The 20,659-nt window shown below is 33.8% G+C and overlaps 1 protein-coding gene and 1 pseudogene across 2 annotated transcripts; both read left to right on the top strand.

The window, feature by feature from the left end:
- Nucleotides 1-6,416: 6,416 nt before the first annotated feature.
- LOC147406530 (putative 12-oxophytodienoate reductase 11) lies at nt 6,417-11,767 on the top strand. Its single transcript, XM_086434605.1, has 5 exons — nt 6,417-6,620; nt 8,614-8,754; nt 8,864-8,994; nt 9,785-9,961; nt 10,845-11,767. The coding sequence occupies exons 1-5, from the start codon at nt 6,457-6,459 to the stop codon at nt 11,447-11,449; spliced, it is 1,218 nt and encodes a 405-aa protein (XP_086290731.1). The 5' UTR covers nt 6,417-6,456; the 3' UTR covers nt 11,450-11,767.
- Nucleotides 11,768-13,997: 2,230 nt separating this feature from the next.
- Nucleotides 13,998-19,305, top strand: LOC147406529 (putative 12-oxophytodienoate reductase 11; annotated as a pseudogene). The gene is made up of 5 exons (XR_015176491.1): nt 13,998-14,232; nt 16,218-16,358; nt 16,468-16,598; nt 17,394-17,570; nt 18,446-19,305. The product of XR_015176491.1 is annotated as a putative 12-oxophytodienoate reductase 11 (transcript).
- The last annotated feature ends 1,354 nt before the right edge of the window (nt 19,306-20,659 follow it).

Genomic DNA, 20,659 nt, shown 5'->3' with positions numbered 1-20,659 from the left:
TTTTTCCAGGATGATCCCCTCATCACAGAGATCATCCTCACAAAAAATCAGTCCATTCCAAACATTTTTGCCCATATAAGACAAAACACGTTGTCTATATGTGTGTAGAAATGGTTGTCCTTTGAACCTGACCCTATATATATATATATATATATATATATATATATATATATATATATATGTTCAACACCCTAAGTTTTACCCTGCACTTTAACAAACGTGTTTTGTCCTACATGAGTTAGAAGTTTTGGAATGGGCTGATTTTTGGTGAGGATGATCTCTATGATTAGAAGATCATCCTCACCAAAAATCAGTCTATTCCAAAAATATTAGCCCTATGTTTACAAGTTGAAAAATCGTGAACCGTCCATTTTTTATAAACCATTTTTGATGGGGTTAGAAGTTTTGGAATGAGCTGATTTTTGATGAGGATGATCTCCTCACCATAGAGATCATCCTCACCAAAAATCAGCTCATTCCAAAACTTTTAACCGATGTAAGACAAAACACATTTATTAAAGTGTAGGGTAAAGCTTAGGATGGGGAACGGACCCTATATATATATATATATATATTTTAATTTGCAAATGAAATCCTTTTGATACATGTGCTTCCCAGCTTCTCCACATGCCACCTAGTCTATAAGTAAATAATTAGTAGTTATTACGATAGCGTGGGCCAAGCCGAAAGAAGATCATTGTGAAAGGGGTGTGACGTGTAAGTCATCGCTTTGACCATTTTTATATTGACCGTGACAATGGACCCGTAAATATTAAATGGGCACGAAATGTGGTATTTGAAGTTCAATGAACCTAGTCACAACACCGTTCAAACTTCAAACCACTTGACTTGTTTAATTGCAATAATTATTCGTGGCGCCATGGATGATAGATGTCGTCTTTCATTGTAGTTTTGGTGTTTATTTTTTATTTTTTATTTTTAAGAGTGGTGATGATTGCACACTCTTGGGTACGCAGCTGACATGACAAAAGTACAAAATCATGACAAAAGTACAAAATCATAAATCTTTTTCATAAAGATACATAAGAAAAAGATGTGTGATTCTGTGCCCTTATCACGGCCTATCCAATCACCTATCAAAACTGTTTGCATTTATTATTATTCTTAATTTTAAAAGGAAAAATAGGGAGATTATCGATAATAATTAAAAAAAAAATGCTGAAGTAACATTGAAATTGACATCGTTTCAAACATTGTTGATGTGGATGTGCCTATAGAATCATAGATGCTTTTCATCGAAATATGAATGAGAATCGTTGCAATATGGTACGTGTTTTTTTTTAATATTTATTTCACATCCCTACACTTTCATTAATATTTGGGAGACCTCCTTGGAGACACCAAGAGTAATCCAAAGAAGGGGATTCTATCAAAAAAATTTCGGACCCACCAAATCTTGGATGGGTTTCCAAGAAAGGCTGAGTAATATAATTAGACTAGGGGGTGTCAGCAGGCAAGTTTTGGTTTGATTCTTTTGGAGCCATTTTGTTGGGATTGTAGAATGTATTTCTCATTCATAATCAGATTTTAGAATCCAACTTTGTTTGGTTTGGATTAATAAAAATGATTTATTTTTTAATAATTGAAACACAAAAACTTCAAAAATAAAAAAAGTTCTTCAATTCATTTTCAAATACCAATTATTTGTTTTTGTTTTTGTTTTTGTTTTTTGCGCAAAATGATGGGAAGACCGTGTAATAAGGTTTCGATCTTGAGTTCAAGTCTTACAAAGAACAACTTGTGTGTCTGAGATACAACCCTTGACGTTGTTATTTTCTTAAGAACTAAAGAAAAATGATATGAATGCCCTGGCCATCGTTATCATCATTACCATAACCTCATCATCATCTTCTTAAACTAAAATGATATCCAACATAATTAATAATGTTTCATTCGTTAAGATATGTGAAACCACTTCAATGTGATGTAGTATCTTTTATTGAATCTATTTTCATTGAATTTCTTTATAGATTACAAGACCATTTTTATATAATTAAAAAAAAAGGCTCTACATTAGTTGTAATTGGTATTTGATCTATGCTCGACATTTTCTTTTTTATTGTAAGATGCAATGATTTTTATTATTATTATTGGTAGTGAAGAAATTTGCTTCATATTGATGGTTAATGATAAATGTGGAGGGATAAAATCGTCTCCCATCTGGATTGTCCATTCACACCATCAACATACATCCCAATGTGGATAGCTCCCTGAGCTCGTAGACGTAAAGACGTTAGTCGAACCATGTAAAAAATCTTTGTCTTTCCATGTTCTTTATATTATTTTGTAGATTTAATGGTGAAATCTTGATCGACGTCGATTTATCATAAAATTGACCTCTACAATTAATGTTGTTCGTAGGAATCAAATAGAGAACCATGAAAAATCACGTAGAGGATCAGATCTTATTCAAGAATGGGGACTATCCGAGATCGAGCTTGGCGGGATTCCACTCTCATTTTGCCAAGAAAGATCGAGGTTAATTGGATGGGATTACTTGATCACGAGATTTATGTATGAGTGGTGTTTGATTCGGACGGAGAGAATCTCCTTCAAAAAGATTTGCGACAACCGACAACTATGCCACTAGGGTGTGTCTATGCCAGGTCGTTCTTCATTGTGTGGTAGTGGGTTCAAACCAACCATGGGGGAAGCCATTAATAACAATTCTGGTTGTAGGGTATGTGTAAAGAAAAAGAGAGAGATCGATCTGATTCGAAACTGATAACTCTAGATGGCTGTAGATTAGCATTCAACCCCTCATATGATTTAGGTCAATCGAGGTAACTATTATAAGATTAGGTTTGGGTGTTAGCTTGTGCATCAAATTTGATGTACATGGAATCATTTTTTTTAAAGAGTAAATATAAATTTAAAAAAAAGGATTGGGGTGGGGGGGGGGGGGTTGAGTTAGTTGCTTTACATACAACAACTTTTGATGTGCATTGAAAGTCATCTTCTGGAAGAGGAAAAGGGACAGAAGCGAGTTCTAGAAGGTAATTTGTACAGGAAGGTATGGGAAAATAAAAGAAAGAAAGAAAAAAAAAAAAAAAAGCAAAATTCATATAGCTCTCCCCTTTCAAGATTCCTTTAAGTTTTTCATCTCTATGTTGTTTTATTTTCAACGAATTAAGATTGAAAAAATTTGGAAAGAAGGATCGAACCAAATTGTTGTTATTCCTCAAAGACAACATTGAGAGAGTTTAGTAAATTTTTTGATTCTCAAATCCTTTTATTGTCGAGTAACGATGACCTTTAAAATGTTTGAAAGCATTGGATGCAATTATGAAGAAAATGTGAGCAACCCAACTATGAAGTATCAAGCCTGACACCATTTATGGCTGGCAACATGTTAAAGGCTTCCATAGGTCGTTTGGGATTTTTCTAGGGGGGAACATTAATGAAAAGTCGTTGTTCTGCATGGGAGATGTTTGAAACAAAGACTATTAGATTCATCTTTGCATTTGGGTTATTGGGTAAAAAAGAGTTTGTGGAGGGATAAAATTGTCTCACATCCGGATCATCCATTCGCACCATCAACATACATTCTAATGTGGACACGTGACATCATTTGAAAATGACTCTATTTTATTAAGGAAGAATCCCAATTTAAGAGAATTATTTCCATTTTTATGTAATTATTAATTTGAATAAAGGGTAATATAATCAATTATAATTTAATTAAGATTATGACTTTTTTTAGGATTTTTCTATTAAAAACATTGAGGCCATTATAGAGAGGAAGGAGAAGTAGGAGGAGACCATGTAACCGTGAGATTTTTGTCGAATAAAAAATCCTTGTCTTATCATCTTTCCATGTTCTTTTTATTATTTTATAGATTTAATGGTGAAGTCTTGATCGAGGTCAATTTATCATAAAATCAACCTTTATAGATTTCATGGTGGATTGTATTACACCTTAGTGAGGCAGAAAGGTGAAGTGTCACATCGACTATGAAATTACAAGGAAGTAGTAAAGGTTGGGAGCCATTTACAATCGAAAGGATATCTCCAAATCAACATGAGTACAACTATATACAAAAAGGTATTGATAGCATAGATGGAATGAAGAGTATGCCAGATACTCTTTATGACTTTATCCTTACAATTTTTTTTAAAGGTGACAACAATAAGAAAAAAAATGTTGACTGCATCATGCATACATCAATTTTGATGTACGTGCAAATGTGGGAGTTGATGTCTGTGCCTATGAACATCAATCATGGTGTACATAAACCCCATGTCTGTGGGTAAAAAAATAAATAATAATAATAATAAAATATTTTGGATACATGGCATATACATCAATTTTGATGTATGAGACCCTTTTTCCTATTTAAACTCAAGTAATTAATAACATTACTCAATGCTTGGCATGCACATCAAACAATTGATGTATATTAAATCCACACGCTTGTATAAGGAAACAAAAAAGTTAAGGGTACATTAGTTCGATTTGATTTATTGGGGACCCCCAATTCCCACCAAATAGCACCGGGTTAACAAAGTCGCCCGAGGGCTTAGTCAAGCTGATCCAATTTGTTAATTGGATCGATTTTACAAATAAGATTAGTGGACGAACTATAGTGCTGAGTGATTATATTACTCGGGGGCTTAGGTCACTCCCATAATAAGGTGTCACATGACACAATTTATTACCTAAGTCAACTCATTATAAAAATAAGTTGGGGGCTAATGATTGGGGGCTCCTTTTGCATTTGTAAGATAGATCCCATGTGATCCAATTTATTTTATTTTGTTGTCCCAACAAAAGGAAAATTTTGGGGCTAATTCTATGCCCAATTTAATCGAGTCTATAGACTCCACTAAATCAAGTAGCTCAATTTATAATCCATCATTGTGTGTTTAGGGTAATAGTTCTAGCTCATAATAAGGGTCTCATGTGACCCAATCTATTACTTGAGGTGGCTCGATTTAAAAATAGTATTTCTCGAAGGTAGATTTCAATACATAAATCTCCACCTTTGAGAGGGGGCTATGTGGAGGGATAAAATCATCTCCCATCCGGATTGTCCATTTGCACCATCAACACGCATCCCAATGTGGACACGTTACATCATTTGAAGATGATTCTATTTTATTAAGGAATAATATAAATTTAAGAGAATTTTTTTCTTTTTTATGTAATTATTAATTTAGATAAGGGGTAATATGATCAATAGTAATTTAATTAAGATTATAACTCTTTTAAGGATTTTTCTATTTAAAGACCTTGAGACCATTGTAAAGAGGAGGGGGAAGTGGGAGGAGGCCATATAACTGTGAGATTTATAATGAAACGGCTCCCCGAGCTCGTGGACGTAGATACGTTTGTCGAACTACGTAAAATATCACTGTCTTTTCTATCTTTTCATATTCTTTTTATTATTTTGTAAATTTAATGGTGTAATCGTGATCGAAATCGATTTATCACAAAATCAACCTCTAAAAGGGCTTATGCGATGTGGTTTTATATATTAAGATTGGATCCTATCTAATTAGGAAATAATCTTAATATGGAAAGATTATTTTCATTTGGATAATTATTATATTTTGATAAGGTTGGATTAGACAATTGTAATCTAATTATGATTAAGTTTATTTTTCTAGGTTTACTACTTTTATCTATTTAAAGGATTGAAAGTCATTGTGAAGATGAGTGAACTAGGAAAAGGGGGGAGATGAAAATGAGAATGTGAAGAGCTATTATGCAATCATGTAATATTAGAAAATAGATTATAGTAGAATGACTCCTACCTCTTAGAGTCCGTGTATATAGGCACATTTGTTAAGCACGTAAAAATATCTCATTTTATCTGTATGATTTTTGTATAAGCTCTTAATCAAGATTAAGATTGAGATCTCGAGGTGAATGTATCTACAATTTGACATGGTCCATGGGAACGATCAAAAACCAATATGGCTACTTTTTCTCATGGAGTAAGTAGATTTTACTATAGGAAGTAGGAGTGTACTCCACAAGATTAATGAACCCAATTGAATGAGCATAAGAAATGATCTTAAAATAGAATTAGATGAAATAGAAATATTAGAGAACTTTTATTGATACACCAACCTTTCTTTGTTACACATCAATTAATAAGATCAAATATTATGTTTAGACTGGAGTGTAAAATATTAATCTATTTCTTAATAGTTACACCCATTTCTATTTGTCCGGAGAAAATCTCAGGAGGGAGGTGAGGGAAGTTGTTCAAACACAAAAGAGACACGTTACGTAATATTCTATTTGGTGTGTCACAAAAATAATTGGCGTGGCAGTATAAATTCTTTAGATGACGACAACGATGACGATTACTTCAGAATTCTGAATCCCTTTAGAGAAACAAAAAGGAAAATGCTGGAATAACAGACAAAAATGATTTTTTCCTCTTCTGGAAAAAGATTTCTACAATTCTAGCAGCCATTTTAACCATGAATTCCTCTCTCTCCATCCCTATAAATAACTCATTAAGATCACATTTAAGAAAATCAAAGCGAAGAACAAAAATGGAGGTAAAATCGGGGAGTCTAGTAAGCAGTAACGCAATTCCTCTCTTGACTCCATACAAGATGGGGAAATTCGATCTTTCTCACAGGTCTGTAAGATTGAACAAATTTTTTTTTTTTTTTTTTTCATGCAAGAACATATGAAATTCCATTTTCTTCAAGTTTAGTATCATTTGACATTTGCCCATACTTTTGTTTAATCTAAGCAAGCTTTGATTATCATCAATTTAGGATTTTTTTGACTATGTTCTGTAATGATTTGTAGCTGTTGTTGGCATGAAGTTTAACATAGTTCCAATAGGAACTAGTAATCGACAAGCAAATAGATAGAAACAATCCAACTCGAGTAGCATACGTTACAGTGAACTGCAATATCTTTATTCAAGAGAAAATACTACTTCAAAACTGTCCTGTTACTAATTTGTTCGTGCCTTTTATGATATATCCTACTTACTAAGAAAGTAAAAAATAAACTAGGAAACATCACTGTTTGATTCTCTATTTTCCTATAACTAGCAATCAAAAATAAAAAGGTTAAAGTTTAATAAAGAGATTAAACAAAACAAATGAAAGGAAATAAGGTGATCCATTGACTAAGATCGTATCTTCCTCCTAAATAGCAACAATCACTTTCTCCATTAGTCACAGAAACGGACTGGTTTCCGAACCTCACGTGGTGGTCTTTTGTTGGTTTTATCCTCAATTAAAGTGGGAGGGATAGTTTCATATTGGGCCTCACTATCCATCTCCAATCCATGTACATCATGGTTGTTGATCACGCCATCAAAGTTGCCTTAAATTTTTAGCTAATTGATTCATGGACCTTTGTCCCTCTCTTTGGTGGATCATCCCACCAAAAAACAGCCTTGCTGATGAATTATAGCAGTTTGATTTGAGTGTCATCATCCTAAATGAAATTTCAAATTTAATGGGCAGAAATCACCAATTGAGCTGATTCTTAGTGTGTGAGTTCAAATTTTTTGTGGGTTTTTGCTCATTGATGGGGTTACTGAGATGGGCAACGTTATGCAATTTGTGGAACTATAGGATCATTCTTCATTGATGGAATGAACACCATAATTTGCTAAGGTGGTAACCTTTGTGGGTGTTTTTTTTTTTTTTCTGGAAAACTAGCTATTCAGGCCTCTTAGAGCACCTGACTAATCCTCGGGGCATGTGCAGTCCTCTTCCCCCACACCCACCGCATAATTTCCAGGATAAATCCCCAAGAGTGGTCCCTAGAGGGTGATTCGAACTCAAGACCTCCTCTTCCTGAGGCGTGGTCTTGGGTTCTTGGCCATCTCACCAACGGGTTAAAGTTTGTGGGTGTTGATACTACAGATCCGGGTTCGAAACCCATTTTCACAATCTAGCCAAAGGAGGTATATTTGGTGTGTCACTTGGAGGTGGGTTAATCCTCTCTCTCAAAAATGGGCTTAAAATGGTGGATAAATGAAAATTTTGGAGGCACTGGCTTGCTAAGTTGGTAAAGTTTGTGAATTTTAATACCTAAGTCTTTGAAGACAATATGACAATGTTTCGAATGATGGTGGCAGGTTTGAAGGTGAAATGATAATCAGGAGTTGTTAAAGAGGCTAGGATTAAGAAAATGTTTCTAAAGCATTGAACTCTTGAAACAACTTCATTGAGCTATATAAATCTTACAGCATCTCTGATGGAGCCTAGCTGATCTGTTTTCCAAGTAAATATAGACTACTTTTTTAAATCGAACAGTGTTTCATCCTACAAAGGCAGTATGTGGTATAACTTTCTCACAAGCTAGAACTGAATTAGTCCCTAGCAGTAACCTTGTGTTTGATTATCATTCATTATTAAAAAGTGGTATTTGTTCTATTTGACTCTCATTTCAAACTTAGAGCTATTTTTTTTTATTTAAGCTTATTTGATATTTTTTTTCACTTCCATTGGTGTGAAAGCTATAAAGAAATAAAATTGGAGTCAACAATCAAGCATCATATTGGCCAACTACCAATTCTGCTGTTAAATACATTTGTTTGATCAAACTTTTTTGACACTCAGACATGAAAAAAAAAAACTTTATTTTTTTTTTGTATTTTGTAGGGTAGTTTTGGCACCACTGACTAGACAAAGATCTTACAAGAATGTGCCACAACCACACGCTATATTATATTACTCTCAACGAACCACCAAAGGAGGACTCCTCATAGCTGAAGCCACAGGGGTTTCTGACACTGCTCAAGGGTAAAAGTTGCTATAGCAAAAATTTTGAACTTTTTTTCCCTTTACAAAAGAAATTCGTATCGTAATTTCAGTAATGTCTTTGTATCTCTTCTTTTATTCTTATTTGTAGGTACCCAGAGACACCTGGTATTTGGACAAAAGAGCAAGTCGAAGCATGGAAACCTATTGTGGATGCTGTTCATGCAAAGGGTGGTGTATTCTTTTGCCAGATTGTGCATGTCGGACGGATATCCAATTATGGTATGTTTGAAACTTATTATTTTCTTTTACTTAATTATAATGGTAATAATGACATCATTATGTATGTGCCCTTTGAATTGACCTAAGCACCCCACAATGTCCGAATTGATATACCAAACCTTTTAACAGAATACATGTTTTTCATCTGTTTTTTTCTCCAATGATTTATTAGTTCTCCAAAAAGAAATGAAGATAGAAGTACTAAGATGTATGAGACTGGATATGTACAAGTCTGATTAAAACTCTGTAAGAAATATCCCCTAGAAAAATTTAGTTCTCCATCCATTCTTCTTCGATTAGTTCCTTCAAAGTGAAAGAGATTAAAACCCAATATTCTAAGAAGGAAACTGGTTGGTAGGTGCCATGCAAATAATTTTTTCGATTGATTAAAGTTGTAACAAGATAGTCACATGATGAAAGAAGCGAGGGAAATATGATTTTCGCTTTTTCTGTCATCATCAATGATCAGTATTCAAGGGTCTGTGAATACTGTTACCTTCATTTGCAACATGTACAACCCTCGCTTCAAGTATATACAATTTCTAACGGACATCGTCAACCAGAAGAAAACTGCCACTTTTATGAAGAATTTTAGCATATAAACCTATCTAATGAAATCATATTCCCTTAAAAACTTACTAAAATCTACTATATACATTGCTTTTGGATGTCGGAAACAATGAGAATCTGTTTATATTCTGTGCACTCGCTTAACATGTTACTTGTTTTTTTTTAAGTAATTATTATTTCTTTGACCCTCCATAGCATCTTACCTGATTTATCTTTACAGGTTTTCAACCAAATGGGCAAGCCCCAATCTCTTCTACGGACAAGTCAATGACGCCCCAACATCAAGCGAATGGCATTGATGTAGCAGAGTTCTCACCTCCTCGTCGTTTAGGGATTGATGAAATCCCCCAAATTGTGAATGATTTTAGGATCGCTGCAAGGAATGCCATAGAAGCTGGTAAATCTTTCTTATTTTTTGACTTTTAAAAAAAAATGTTCTTGAAGGTTAAGAATGATGACTGAACCTATTGAGAGGGAAGTTTTAATTGAAAAATAAAATAAAAAATACAGTAAGATTTCATGGAGGAAAAAAGAGAAATTTCTTTGGAATATTCTGCTATTATTTATTTAAGTAAAGTAAACATTAGACTATATGTAGAAATGGAAACTGAACATGTTGCTCTTCTATCTTTGAATAGAGAAATGGATTTCCATGCCTTTCTAAGGATTCTTATTAGTTTGTTAATCAAAAAGTTATTTATTTTGTGAAATCTGTTATATTTCTTTTATGGCCTTCTTCAAAATTTCATCTAATTTATGAGTCTGAAATGTAAATTTCATAAATATAATGGTTTCATATGTTCTTTAGTTATGAAAGGCAAGCCAGTGAATTACACAAGTAGAAATTGTATAATTGTCCAATTTATGAACTTTGGGCTATTGGTCCCATTAATTCAATATGAATCCTTGACATACTAAAATGACTGCCATCATTAATATTAAACCAATGGTGAATCATAGAAACTAAATCTTGGAATCAATAATTGGGCCAAATAAATAATTTGAACTTAATGAATATATCGAGATTGACTCATAGGTGGTTCATGTGTATGGTATGTGGCTACGTGCAAAAAGGGTCACAAAACCCTTAAAAGGACAGACTTCAGGGTATTTTAAAATTGGATTGTTAGTTCTTTTTGAGGATCTAGAAAATATCATCCCTAGATTCGATTCTGTGCTCTGACTGGTATAGTGTTGCATATTTGTTTTTGTTTTTTTTTCCCTTGATAACATGGAAATTACATGGTTGGTTAATCCAGCTTGATTCATCTCATATGCAGGTTTTGATGGAATTGAGATCCACGGGGCTCATGGATACCTTCTTGACCAGTTCATGAAAGATAAAGTCAACGATCGAACAGATAAATATGGTGGAACTCTAGAAAATCGTTGTCGGTTCCCTTTAGAAGTTGTAGAAGCCATTGTAGATGAGATTGGAGCTGATAGAGTAGGGATAAGGCTCTCTCCCTTTGCTGACTATATGGAGTCAGGGGATTCGAACCCGGAAGCACTTGGTCTATACATGGTTGAATCCCTAAACAAATATGGGATTCTCTACTGTCACATGGTCGAGCCTAGGATGAAAACGGTCGGAGAGAAGTCCGAAACTCCTCATAGTCTTTTACTGATGAGAAAGGCTTTCAAGGGGACTTTCATGGTTGCTGGGGGTTATAACAGAGAAGAGGGTAACAAAGCTATAGCTGATAATTATGCAGATCTTGTTGCATATGGTAGGTGGTTCTTAGCTAACCCTGATTTACCGAGGAGGTTCGAACTTGATGCTACACTTAACAAGTACAACAGAAATACTTTCTACACCCTTGATCCCATTATAGGTTACGTTGATTACCCATTTCTTGAATCTGATTCTCAAAATTCCAATTGAAAATGCAAGAGAAGGGAAGCATGAGTTGTGATTTAATCATTGTACCGAGTTCTTTAATTATTGTTATTGTTGTATGAAGTGAGCTTTGTTATAGTATAAGAAGTGGGAGCAAACAGGCAGGGGGGATGATTTAGTGGAGTTAAAATGAAAAAGCACCATAAGTCAATTAGTAAAAGTAAAATTAGGGAAGAATATAAGTTATGGTGTAATTTGTTATTTCAAGATGGCTTGTATGTGCTCCTTTAATGAATTAGTTATTATAATTATAATTATTTTTGTAATTTCAAGAAGGGACCGAATACTTGGCATATCAACATATTTTTGTTTTTTTTTTCTTCTTTTCTAGAGCTTCTATTGGCACACTAATGTTCACTTATAGCACACCAATCTACATATAAGTAAGGGATTTTTCCCAATACATTTGCAACTTTAGTCCAAATTTCGGTTTGGTAAACTTTTCATTTTAATTTTCAAAACATGCATTTCGAGAGAATTAGTCACTTTTATAATCAATGAATTTGCTGGTATATCTATGAATTTGTAGATATTAAAAGTAATGTACTCCCAAGTTCATAGTTTATAAAAATGGCGAATGCATGTTTTGGGAATTAAAATGATCAGTGTACCATATTTGGGATTTCATCATATTCACCCTATAAATAATCACTTAATTTCAAAAGTGTAGGTGTGTGGTAAAAGTGGTGTGCCAATATAATCTCTCTCTCTTTTTTGTTGCGAACATTCTTTATAATTAATATTGTTTCATTCGGTAAGATATGCGAAACCACTTCAATGTGATGTAGTATCTTATATTGAATCTATTTTCATTGAATTTCTTTATAGATTATAAGACCATTTTTATATAATTAAAAAAAAAAAAAAAGGCTCCACATTAGTTGTAATAGGTATTTGATCCGTGCTTGACAATTCGTTTTTTTTTTATATTGTAAGATGCTATGATTTTTATTATTATTATTGGTAGTGACGAAATTTGCTTCATATTGAAGGTTAATGATAAATGTGGAGGGATAAAATCGTCTTCCTTCCGGATCGTCCATTCCCACCATCAACATGCATCCCAATGTGGACAGTTCCCTGAGCCCGTGGACGTAGACATGTTTGCCGAACCATGTAAAAAATATTTGTCTTCTTTATCTTTCCATGTTCTTTCTATTATTTTGTAGATTTAATGGTAAAATCCTGATCGAGGTCGATTTATCATAAAATCGATATCTACAATTAACGTCGTACGTGGGAATCAAATAGAGAACCATAAAAATCCACGTAGAGGATCAAATCTTATTCAAGAATGGAGGCTATTCGAGATTGAGCTTGGCGGGATTCTGATCTCGTTTTGCCAAGAAAGATCGAGGTTGATTGGATGGGATTACTTGATCACGAGATTTATGTATGAATGGTCTTCAATTCAGACAGAGAGAAGCTCCTTCAAAAAGGTTTGCGACAACCGACAACTATGCCAGGTCGTTCTTCATTATGTGGTGGTGGGTTCAAACCAACCATTGGGGAAGCCATTAGTGGCAATTCCGATTGCAGGGTATATCTAAAGAAAAAGAGAGATCGATTTGATTCGAAACTGATAACTCTCGATGGTTGCAGGTTAGCATTCAACCCCTCATATGATTTAGGTCAATCGAGGTAACTATTATAAAATTAGGTTTGGGTCCTATCTTGTGCATCAAATTTGATGTAAGTGGAATCATTATTTTTTTTTAAGAATAAATATAAATAAAAAAAATGGAGGGGGGGAGGGGTGACTTAGTTGCTTCACATACAACAACTTTTGATGTGTATTGAAAGTCATTTTCTGGAAGAGGAAAAGGAACATAGACGAGTTTTAGAGAGTAAGAAAAATTCATATAGCTCTCCCCTCCATGATTCCTTTAAGTTTTTCATCTCTATATTGTTTTATTTTCAAAGAATTAAAAATATCTCATGTTATCTATATGATTTTTTGTATGAGCTCTTGATCAAGATTAAGACTGAGATCTCGAGGTGAATGTATCTACAATTTGACATTGTCCATGGGGACGATGAAGAACTAATATGACTACTTTTACTCATGGAGTAAGTAGATTTTACTATAGGAAGTAGAGGTGTACTCCACAAGATTAATGAACACAATTGAATTAGCATAAGAAATGATCTTAGATAGAATTAGATGAAATTTATAAAATTATTTAAACAAAAAAAAATTCAACTAACCAACTTGTTTTTAGAGAACTTTTATTGATACACCTACCTTCCTTTGTCACACATCAATTAATAAGATCAAATATTATGTTTAGACTGGAGTGTAAAAAATTATTCTATTTCTTAATAGTTACACCCATTTCTATTTCTCCGGAAAAAATCTCAGGAGGGAGGTGAGGGAAGTTGTTCAAACTCAAAAGAGACACGTTACGTAATATTCTATTTGGTGTGTAACAAAAATAATTGGCGTGGCAGTATAAATTCTTTAGATGACGACAACGATGACGATTACTTCAGAATTCTGAATCCCTTTAGAGAAACAAAAAGGAAAATGCTGGAATAACAGACAAAAATGATTTTTTCCTCTTCTGGAAAAAGATTTCTACAATTCTAGCAGCCATTTTAACCATGAATTCCTCTCTCTCCATCCCTATAAATAACTCATTAAGATCACATTTAAGAAAATCAAAGCGAAGAACAAAAATGGAGGTAAAATCGGGGAGTCTAGTAAGCAGTAACGCAATTCCTCTCTTGACTCCATACAAGATGGGGAAATTCGATCTTTCTCACAGGTCTGTAAGATTGAACAAATTTTTTTTTTTTTTTTTTTCATGCAAGAACATATGAAATTCCATTTTCTTCAAGTTTAGTATCATTTGACATTTGCCCATACTTTTGTTTAATCTAAGCAAGCTTTGATTATCATCAATTTAGGATTTTTTTGACTATGTTCTGTAATGATTTGTAGCTGTTGTTGGCATGAAGTTTAACATAGTTCCAATAGGAACTAGTAATCGACAAGCAAATGGATAGAAACAATCCAACTCGAGTAGCATACGTTACAGTGAACTGCAATATCTTTATTCAAGAGAAAATACTACTTCAAAACTGTCCTGTTACTAATTTGTTCGTGCCTTTTATGATATATCCTACTTACTAAGAAAGTAAAAAATAAACTAGGAAACATCACTGTTTGATTCTCTATTTTCCTATAACTAGCAATCAAAAATAAAAAGGTTAAAGTTTAATAAAGAGATTAAACAAAACAAATGAAAGGAAATAAGGTGATCCATTGACTAAGATCGTATCTTCCTCCTAAATAGCAACAATCACTTTCTCCATTAGTCACAGAAACGGACTGGTTTCCGAACCTCACGTGGTGGTCTTTTGTTGGTTTTATCCTCAATTAAAGTGGGAGGGATAGTTTCATATTGGGCCTCACTATCCATCTCCAATCCATGTACATCATGGTTGTTGATCACGCCATCAAAGTTGCCTTAAATTTTGAGCTAATTGATTCATGGATGTTTGTCCCTCTCTTTGGTGGATCATCCCACCAAAAAACAGCCTTTTTGATGAATTATAGCTGTTGGATTTGAGCATCATCGTCCTAAATGAATTTTCAAATTTAATGGGCAGAAATCACCAATTGAGCTGATTCTTAGTGTGTGAGTTCAAATTATTTGTGGGTTTTTGTTCATTGATGGGGTTACTGAGATGGGCAACGTTATGCAATTTGTCGAACTATAGGATCATTCTTCATTGATAGAATGAACACCATAACTTGCTAAGGTGGTAACGTTTGTGGGTGTTTTTTTTCCGGAAAACTAGCTATTCAGGCCTCTTAGAGCACCCGACTAATCCTGAGGGCATCTGCAGTCCCCTCCCCCCACACCCACAGCGTAATTTCCGGGATAAATCCCTAAGGGTGGTCCCTCGAGGGTGATTCGAACTCAAAACCTTCACTTCCTGAGGTGTGGTCTTGGGCCCTTGGCCATCTCACCAATGGGTTAAAGTTTGTGGGTGTTAATATTACAGATCTGGGTTCGAGACCCATTTTCACAATCTAGCCAAAGGAGGTATATTTGGTGTGTCACTTGGAGGTGGGTTAATCCTCTCTCTCAAAAATGGACTTAAAATGGTGGATATATGAACATTTTGGAGGCACCGGCTTGCTAAGTTGGTAAAGTTTGTGAATTTTAATACCTGAGTCTTTAAAGATAATATGACAATGTTTTGAATGATGGGGGCAGGTTTGAAGGAGAAATGATAATCAAGAGTTGTCCAAAAAGCTAGGATTATGAAAATGTTTCTAAAGCATTGAACTCTTGAAACAACTTCATTGAGCTATATTACAGCATCTCTGATGGAGCCTAGCTGATCTGTTTTCCAAGTAAATATAGGCTACTTATTTAAATCGAACAGTGTTTCATCCTACAAAGGCAGTATGTGGTATAACTTTCTCACAAGCTAGAACTGAATTAGTCCCTAGCAGTAACCTTGTATTTGATTATCATTCATTATTAAAAAGTGGTATTGTTCTATTTGACTCTCATTTCAAACTTAGAGCTATTTTTTTTATTTAAGCTTATTTGATATTTTTTTTCACTTCCATTGGTGTGAAAGCTATAAAGAAATAAAATTGGAGTCAACAATCAAGCATCATATTGGCCAACTACCAATTCTGCTGTTAAATACATTTGTTTGATTAAACTTTTTTGACACTCTGACATGAAAAAAAAAAAAAAAAACTTTATTTGTTTTTTGTATTTTGTAGGGTAGTTTTGGCACCACTGACTAGACAAAGATCTTACAAGAATGTGCCACAACCACACGCTATATTATATTACTCTCAACGAACCACCAAAGGAGGACTCCTCATAACTGAAGCCACAGGGGTTTCTGACACTGCTCAAGGGTAAAAGTTGCTAAAGCAAAAATTTTGAACTTTTTTTCCCTTTACAAAAGAAATACGTATCGTAATTTCAATAATGTCTTTGTATCTCTTCTTTTATTCTCATTTGTAGGTTCCCAGAGACACCTGGTATTTGGACAAAAGAGCAAGTCGAAGCATGGAAACCTATTGTGAATGCTGTTCATGCAAAGGGTGGTGTATTCTTTTGCCAGATTGTGCATGTCGAACGGATATCCAATTATGGTATGTTTGAAACTTATTATTTTCTTTTACTTAATTATAATGGTAATAATGACATCATTATGTATGTGCCCTTTGAATTGACCTAAGCACCCCACAATGTTCGAATTTATATACCAAACCTTTTAACAGAATACACGTTTTTCATCTGTTTTTTTCTCCAATGATTTATTAGTTCTCCGAAAAGAAACGAAGATAGAAGTACTAAGATGTATGAGACTGGATATGTACAAGTCTGATTAAAACTCTGTAAGAAATATCCCCTAGAAAAATTTAGTTCTCCATCCATTCTTCTTCGATTAGTTCCTTCAAAGTGAAAGAGATTAAAACCCAATATTCTAAGAAGGAAACTGGTTGGTAGGTGCCATGCAAATAATTTTTTCGATTGATTAAAGTTGTAACAAGATAGTCACATGATGAAAGAAGCGAGGGAAATATGATTTTCGCTTTTTCTGTCATCATCAATGATCAGTATTCAAGGGTCTGTGAATACTGTTACCTTCATTTGCAACATGTACAACCCTCGCTTCAAGTATAAACAATTTCTAATGGACATCGTCAACAAGAAGAAAACCACCACTCTTATGAAGAATTTTAGCATATAAACCTATCTAATGAAATCATAATTTATTCCCTTAAAAGCTTACTAAAATCTTCTAGATACATTACTTTTGGATGTCGGAAACAATGAGAATCTGGTTATATTCTGTGCACTCGCTTAACATGTTACTTGTTTTTTTTTAAGTAATTATTATTTCTTTGACCCTCCATAGCATCTTACCTGATTTATCTTTACAGGTTTTCAACCAAATGGGCAAGCTCCAATCTCTTCTACGGACAAGTCATTGACGCCCCAACATCTACCCATTGGCATTGATGTAGATGAGTTCTCGCCTCCTCGTCGTTTAGGGATTGATGAAATCCCCCAAATTGTGAACGATTTTAGAATCGCTGCAAGGAATGCCATAGAAGCTGGTAAATCTTTGTTATTTTTTGACTTAAAAAAAAATGTTCTTGAAGGTTAAGAATGATGACTGGACCTATTAAGAGGGAGGTTTTAATTGAAAAAAAAAAAAATACAGTAAGATTTCATTGAGGAAAAAAGAGAAATTTCTTTGGAATATTCTGCTATCATTTATTTAAGTAAAGTAAACATTAGACTATATATAGAAATGGAAACTGAACATGTTGCTTTTCTATCTTTGAATAGAGAAATGAATTTCCATGCCTTTCTTAGGATTCTTATTAGTTTGTTAATAAAACAAATTATTTATTTTGTGTTATCTGTTATATTTCTTTTATGGCCTTCTTCAAAATTTCATCTAATTCATGAATCTGAAATGTAAATTTCATAAATATAATGGTTTCATATGTTCTTTAGTTCTGAACGGCAAGCCAATGAATTACACAAATAGAAGTTGTACAATTGTCCAATTTATGAACTTTGGGTTATTGGTTGTACAAAATGTACTCCCATTATTTAATATGAATCCTTGACATACTAAAATGACTGCCATTATTACTATTAAACGAAACTAAATCTTGGAATCAATTATTGGGCCAAAGAAATAATTTGAACTTAATGAATATATCCAGATTGACTGATAGGTGGTTCATGTGTATGGTATGTGGCTACGTGCACAAAGGGTCACAAAACCCTTAAAAGGACAGACTTCAGGGTGTGTGAAAATTGGATTGTTAGTTCTTTTTGAGGATCTAGAAAATATCATCCCTAGAGACGATTCTTTGCTCTGACTCATATAGTGTTGCATATTTGTTTTTTTTTTTCTTTCTAGATAACATGGAAATTAAATGGTTGGTTAATCCAGCTGGATTCATCTCATATGCAGGTTTTGATGGAATTGAGATCCATGGGGCTCATGGATGTCTTCTTGACCAATTCATGAAAGATCAAGTCAACGATTGAACAGATAAATATGGTGGAACTCTAGAAAATCGTTGTCGGTTCCCTTTAGAAGTTGTAGAAGCCATTGTAGATGAGATTGGAGCTGATAGAGTAGGGATAAGGCTCTCTCCCTTTGCTGACTATATGGAGTCAGGGGACTCGAACCCGGAAACACTTGGTCTATACATGGTTGAATCCCTAAACAAATATGGGATTCTCTACTGTCACATGGTCGAGCCTAGGATGAAAACGCTCGGAGAGAAGTCCGAAACTCCTCATAGTCTTTTACTGATGAGAAAGGCTTTCAAGGGGACTTTCATGGTTGCTGGGGGTTATAACAGAGAAGATGGTAACAAAGCTATAGCTGATAATTATGCAGATCTTGTTGCATATGGTAGGTGGTTCTTAGCTAATCCTGATTTGCCAAGGAGGTTCGAGCTTGACGCTCCTCTTAACAAGTATGATAGAAGCACTTTCTATACCCTTGATCCCATTATAGGTTACGTTGATTACCCATTTCTTGAATCTGATTCTCAAAATTCCTATTGAAAATGCAAGACAAGGGAAGCATGGGTTGTGAATTATTGTTATTGTTGTTTGAAGTAAGCTTTGTCATAGTATAGGAGTGGCAGCAAACAGGCAGAGGGGATGATTTAGTAGAGTTAAAATGAATAAGCATCATAAGTCAATTAGTAGTTAAAGTAAAATTAGGGAAGAATAAAAGTTATGGTGTAATTTGTTATTTCAAGATGTCTTGTATGTCCTTTTATGAATTAGTTATTATAATTATACTTATTTTAGTAATTTCAAGAAGGGACCGAATGCTTAGCATATCAACATATTTCAGTTTTTTTTTTCCCTTTTCGAGAGCTTCTATTGGCACACCAATGTTTACTTATAACACTCCAATCTACATATAAATAAGGGATTTTTCTCAAAACTTGTGCAACTTATGTCCAAATTCCAGCTTGGTACACTGTTCATTTTAATTCTCAAAACATGCATTTCAAGTGAATTCATCACTTTTTTAATCAATAAATTCGCTGGTATACCTATGAATTTGTAGATGTTAAAAGTGATGTATTCCCGAGTTCATAACTTATAAAAATGGCAAATGCATGTTTTGAGAATTAAAATGATTAGTTTACCAAATTCGAAATTTCATCATATTCACCGTATGACATGGAGATTCACCTTATAAATAACCATTTAATTTCAATAGTGTTGGTGTGTAATAAAGTTGGTGTGCCAATAGAATCTCTCTCTTTCTCTCTCTCTCTCTTGTTGCACACACTCTTTTCTTGTCAATCTTAAGAAAAAGAAAACAAGAGAAGAAGATTTGAGCTTTCAAAAAAGATTCTCTCTTTTATCTTTTGTTTTTTTTTTTTTTTGTGGGGGGGGTGGTTGAAGAGCAAATATTTTTCTTTTCGAGGGAGTGCAATCATGCCAAAAGAGTGTAAGGGAGATTTTTAAGTGCCGAGATTCATTCAATCAGTAGTCATTCTCTTTCAACAATTAGATTATAGATAATAAATAATAAACAATTTCAATTTATTTAAATTGAAAATGGCGTTAAACATCTTTACGGTAATGAGAGAAGGCAAACGGAGGAAGTGGTTAAAACACCAAAATTTGAGTGACCATAAATACTCCCACTTTTTATATTTAAATTAAATAATTAGGGTCATTTTTGGTATAAAAAAGATCCAACAAAATTGCAATTCACGACATTATAAACACGTTGTTTAATTTTTAAAATGACAAAAATATCCTTTCTTACTATGTAATATTCAGATATAAAAAAAAACTTAACAAATATTTTAATTTACAAATAAGTCTTTTTGATACATGTATGCCTCCCACCTTCTGCACATGCCACCTAGGGGGTATAACTAATGCTATCTTATGCATGCTCTAGACTTTCTGTATTAATTATCATTGTAAACAAGTAGTAGTTATTACGTGAGCCGAAAGAAAGATCAATGTGAAAGGGGTGTGACGTGTAAGTCATCGCTTTGACCATTTTTTTAAATGACCGTGACATTGGACTAGCTAGTAAATTCCTAAATAGGCACGAAATGTGGTATTTGAAGTTCAATGAACCTAGTCACGACACCGTTCTATTAGTAGGGCAGTTTGTCATTTGATATTCAATGAA

This window comes from Akebia trifoliata, chromosome 3, assembly GCF_017979445.1.
Source record: "Akebia trifoliata isolate Shusen 1 chromosome 3, ASM1797944v1, whole genome shotgun sequence".
NCBI classification, from domain to species: domain Eukaryota; kingdom Viridiplantae; phylum Streptophyta; class Magnoliopsida; order Ranunculales; family Lardizabalaceae; genus Akebia; species Akebia trifoliata.
Note: the sequence above shows the minus strand (reverse complement) of the source record. Positions and strands in the feature narration are given on the sequence as shown.

What these genes read in the sequence shown, in the direction of transcription:
- LOC147406530 (XM_086434605.1), top strand. Translation starts at nt 6,457, where the DNA reads ATGAATTCCTCTCTCTCCATCCCTATAAATAACTCATTAAGATCACAT. An exon ending in CGGACGGATATCCAATTATG is followed by an intron (nt 8,995 to 9,784) that starts GTATGTTTGAAA and finishes TTATCTTTACAG; the next exon opens with GTTTTCAACCAAATGGGCAA. An exon ending in AAGGAATGCCATAGAAGCTG is followed by an intron (nt 9,962 to 10,844) that starts GTAAATCTTTCT and finishes TCTCATATGCAG; the next exon opens with GTTTTGATGGAATTGAGATC.